This window comes from Ahaetulla prasina, chromosome 2 (assembly GCF_028640845.1).
Source record: "Ahaetulla prasina isolate Xishuangbanna chromosome 2, ASM2864084v1, whole genome shotgun sequence".
In the NCBI taxonomy this organism is placed as follows: Eukaryota; Metazoa; Chordata; class Lepidosauria; order Squamata; family Colubridae; genus Ahaetulla; species Ahaetulla prasina.
In genome coordinates, this window is record NC_080540.1 from 162,553,530 (window position 1) to 162,558,219 (window position 4,690).

Below are 4,690 nucleotides of genomic sequence, written 5' to 3' on the forward strand. Positions count from 1 at the left end.
TCCAGCCTCGAACTCCTTACTCGCAAACCTAACACTGGCGACGATCAGGACAAAGAAAAAGAACCCAGCCCTCCCAAGATGGCCAACTCTGCCAACAAACTGGAACCATTTGATCCAGCGGAAGAGTCATGGGAGATGTTCATGATAAGATTCAATTGCTTTCTCCATTTCAACGACAATAGCCAACTACCTGATGATAAAAAACGGTCGTTTTTCCTCACCAACTGCGGCTCGAAAGTATTCCGGATGGCGGTGAACCTATTGTCTCCAAGGCCAGTCCACCAAGTCGACTGGTCCGTCCTGCAAGAGACACTTAAAGCTTACTATGAACCGACTCCATCGAAATACTCCCAGCGTTTTGATTTCCGCATGCGTCTCCAGCTAGAGGGGGAACCTATCGCTGACTTTATCGCTTCCCTTCGGCAAGCCTCCTCCATGTGCGAGTTTGGGGCATACCTAGATGAAGCATTGCTGGATCAATTCATTTGGGGCTTAAGGGACGGCCAGCTGAGAAGGATGCTACTGGCTAGACGAAACCTCTCGTTAACCACCGCAATTGATGAGGCTACAGTATACGAGCAATCACACCGAGCAGCTCTAAAGATGCAGCAGCCAGGGGTGAGTAGGGCTCCACCAGCCTATCGAGAGGCACCGGTTCATTACGAGTCCGCCCAAGCCCACACTTCAAGCTCCAACTCCTTCGAAGAGGGGGAGGAAGAAGAGGCGACAACAGTTTGTCGAACAGAGCGTTCTCCCCGGAAAAAAAGTTTTGAGTTTCCCTGCTCTAGCTGTGGGGGAAACCATCAGAGAAACAACTGCCGTTTCCGTGATGCAACGTGTCGTCGTTGTGAGAAGAAAGGCCATTTGGCTCACGTCTGCAGGGCTACATCGCCGATTCAAGTTTCCCGCCAGAGAAATCGCGGGGAATGGCGGCCAGCTAGCCAGCAGACATCCCCGCGCAGGCGCGAACAAAATGGCCGCCAACAGAAGGGCGCGTATGCAAACCTAATCACCATTGGCAGCGCCATCACAAAACCAGAAGAAAAAACGTACACCATGGTCACAGTAGATGGGAAAAAGATCAAGATGGAGGTCGACACCGGATCGCCCATCACTATCGTATCCTGGCCTATAATTCAAAAGTTGTTGCCGCACATTAAGGAAAATCACCTACAAGCCCAATACCTGCGCATCCGTGATTTCCAAGGCAACAAAGTTCCCGTGAAAGGCACGGCCACCGTAAACGTAGTCTATGGGCAATATAAAGAGAAGCTGCCTATCACCATCGTGCAAGGCAACCTCCCAAGCCTCATGGGTTGGGATTGGATCCGGAAATTAGGGATCGGGTTATTTGGAGTACTCGAGATCAACGCTGACTGCCAATATAGGAAGGATGACCTCCTTCGTGAATTCCAAGATGTGTTCACCGGAACCTTGGGCAAGTATGTGGGAACACCTATATCCTTTAACCTAGACCCAGGGGTAGCACCCATTAGACTCAAAGCAAGGAGGGTTCCTTTCGCACTTAAGCAAAAAATAGATAAGGAACTGGATAAGTTAGTTCAGCAGGGAATCCTCATCCCCATTGACCATGCTAAATGGGAAACCCCCATAGTAACGCCTATCAAGGCTGATGGGTCTGTCCGCATCTGCGCAGACTATAAGGCAACGTTAAATAAGGCCCTACAAAAGAGTGCCTACCCAGTGCCGGTCGTGCAACACTTATTGCACTCGTTGGGCTCGGGGAAAATTTTCGCAAAACTTGATCTAGCCCAGGCTTACCAGCAGTTGCCTGTTGACAATGCCACAGCTGAAGCGCAAACAATAGTGACCCATAGAGGAGCATTCAAATGCACCCGTTTACAATTTGGGGTCAGTGTGGCACCAGGACTTTTCCAAAATCTGATGGAGAGACTGTTACAAGGGATTCCTGGGGTGGTGCCTTATTTCGATGATGTCCTAATTTCTGCTGACAATCAGCACCAGCTAATGATTAGACTAAGAGAAGTCTTGACGGTATTCAGAAACGCAGGACTTCAACTGAAACGAGAGAAATGCCAAATAGGGGTGCCTCAGTTGAATTCCTGGGATACAAAATCGACCAGATGGGCATCCACCCCACCGAGTCGAAAATTAAAGCAATTAAGGAGGCACCCACCCCCAAGGATAAGACAGAACTGCAAGCCTTCCTTGGCCTCCTGAATTTTTACGCTGTATTTTTAAAACAAAAAGCCACAGTGGCAGAGCCCCTTCACAGACTCTTGACTAACAAAAGACCATGGTTCTGGGGAAAGGAGGAAGCAAAGGCATTTTCTAAAGTTAAGGAACTCCTGACGGAGGACAGTCTCCTAATCCAATACAATCACACTCTGCCGTTAGTTTTAGTCTGCGATGCATCCCCGTTTGGAGTGGGGGCTGTACTGAGCCATCGGTTGCCGAATGGGTCCGAGGCACCAATCGCATATTTCTCCCGAACTCTGTCCAGCCCAGAAAGGAATTATAGCCAACTGGACAAGGAAGCCCTGGCTGCAGTCTCCGGAGTTAAGAAATTTCATGAATACCTTTTTGGGAGACAATTTGAACTCGTTACCGACCACCGCCCCCTTCTTGGACTACTGGCCGGGGACCGACCCACTCCCATTGCATTATCCCCTAGGCTCACGAGATGGGCATTGTTTTTGGCAGCCTACAACTACAAACTGATCCACCGTCCCGGCAAGGACTTAACACATGCTGACGCTCTAAGCAGATGCCCACTGCCAAAGCTAGTAGAGGACCCAACCCCAGGTACACCGGCTCTGCTCATTGACTTTATGACAACGGGCCCATTGACCTCAACAGGCCCATTGACCTCAACAGGCCCATTGACCTCAACAGGCCCATTGACCTCAACGGTCCTTGCAAAAGCTTCACGGCGCGACTTGCAAATAAGAACAGTCATGGGTTGGGTACAGAGAGGGTGGCCCACTAGTAGGTTGGCAGATGAATTCAAGGATTTTGGAAATAAGAAAAATGAGCTAGCCACACAAGGGGGTTGTTTATTGTGGGGAGACAGGGTTGTGGTGCCACGAGCATTAAGATCCAGGGTTCTAGAGATGTTGCACGAGAGTCATCCTGGCATAGTGCGGATGAAAGGCCTCGCCAGGAGTTACGTCTGGTGGCCACAACTTGACAAGGACATAGAAAAATGGATTGCACAGTGCTCCCCATGCCAGGAGTCCAGACCTGCCCCTCCATCCGCCCCAGTCAGGGAATGGGAACGACCACGAAATCCCTGGTCCCGGATCCACATTGACTTTGCCGGCCCTTTTCATGGCCAAACATTTTTGATAATTGTTGATGCATATTCGAAGTGGTTAGAGGTATTCCTAACGAAATCTACAACATCGGAAGCTGTCATCCGAATTCTTCGGAGACTATTCTCAACACATGGGCTTCCCGACACCCTAGTATCTGACAATGGTCCCCAATTTACAGCCCTACAATTTGAAAGTTATTTGGCGGGTTTGGGAATCCGACACGCACTCTCTGCTCCTCACAAACCTTCGACAAATGGTTTGGCTGAAAGATTTGTGAGATCCACAAAGGAAGCACTAGCACGATTGGGGCCAGGGGACTGGCAGGAGCGCATTGACATTTTCTTGACTTCACAGCATGTTACACCTTGCCCGGCCACAGGCCTAAGCCCAGCCGAACTCCTCATGGGGCGCAAACTTCGGTGTACGCTTGACCGGCTAAACCCAAACTACTCTCCAGATAATTACCAAGGGGGAGGAGAGGGAATTAGAGAATTCGAAATAGGGAACTCGGTATTCGCAAGGAATTACTCAGAGGGTCCAGCATGGCTAGCCGGTTACATAGTAGAAAGAACCGGTCCCAAATCTTATAAAGTAGACTTGGGGAATGGAAAACTGGAACGGAGACATATCGATCAACTCCGTAAACGAACAGAAAACAACTCCAGCCCTAACTATCACCTAATTCCTCCAACAGTTGACTCAAACCTAAGAGGACTGGATGACTCACCTGACCCCATCACCAACCCAACAGCGATTATTCCACCAGGATTTGAAGAAACAACCACAAACAATCCACAAAATAGAGACCCATTGGAAAAGAGGGGAGGCACAGGAAACACCTCCGAATCAATGGAAGAGCTGGGAAGTGGGGAGGGCACCTCCAACCAGCATGTGTCCCCCGCCACAGCTGAGCAGGTTTCTCCCACCAAACCTGAACTGCGTAGGTCAAGTAGAAACAGGGAACGCCCGAATTATCTACGAGACTATTATGAATATTATTACAATTGCTAAACTTGCAAACCTGGGTGAAGTGAAATTCAGGGGGGGAGGAGTGTTGTGTATGATCCCATTGGTGGGAAATCCCAGCGGGAAATTCCAGCGGGAAAACATTTGAATCCTATTGGTGACCAACTGACCCAGGTGTGTATATAAGGTGAGCATCCTGCCTGCATCTTTTGCTGAAGTCTCACTCTAAATAAAAAGAGCTGTTGTCACGAATCCAGCCTCGAACTCCTTACTCGCAAACCTAACACTCTTCATATTACATTTTGTCATGCTCACTTCCATTTAAACAGAATTTTATTTTGGGGGACGGACACACACCCCAAATACAGAAGGAGAAACAGGTGGCAGCTTCTGCTGGGATGAGAGGCAAAAATGGGTTTGTTTTA

The 4,690-nt window shown here is 49.2% G+C and overlaps 1 protein-coding gene across 1 annotated transcript; it reads left to right on the forward strand.

Annotated features, from left to right (window-relative positions):
- LOC131191673 (uncharacterized) lies at nucleotides 1-4,428 on the forward strand. Its single transcript, XM_058170057.1, has 2 exons — nucleotides 1-1,442; nucleotides 3,994-4,428. The coding sequence occupies exons 1-2, from the start codon at nucleotides 79-81 to the stop codon at nucleotides 3,995-3,997; spliced, it is 1,368 nt and encodes a 455-aa protein (XP_058026040.1). The 5' UTR covers nucleotides 1-78; the 3' UTR covers nucleotides 3,998-4,428.
- The last annotated feature ends 262 nt before the right edge of the window (nucleotides 4,429-4,690 follow it).

Excerpts from the sequence above, each read along its gene's own strand:
- LOC131191673 (XM_058170057.1), top strand. The coding sequence starts at position 79 with ATGGCCAACTCTGCCAACAAACTGGAACCATTTGATCCAGCGGAAGAG.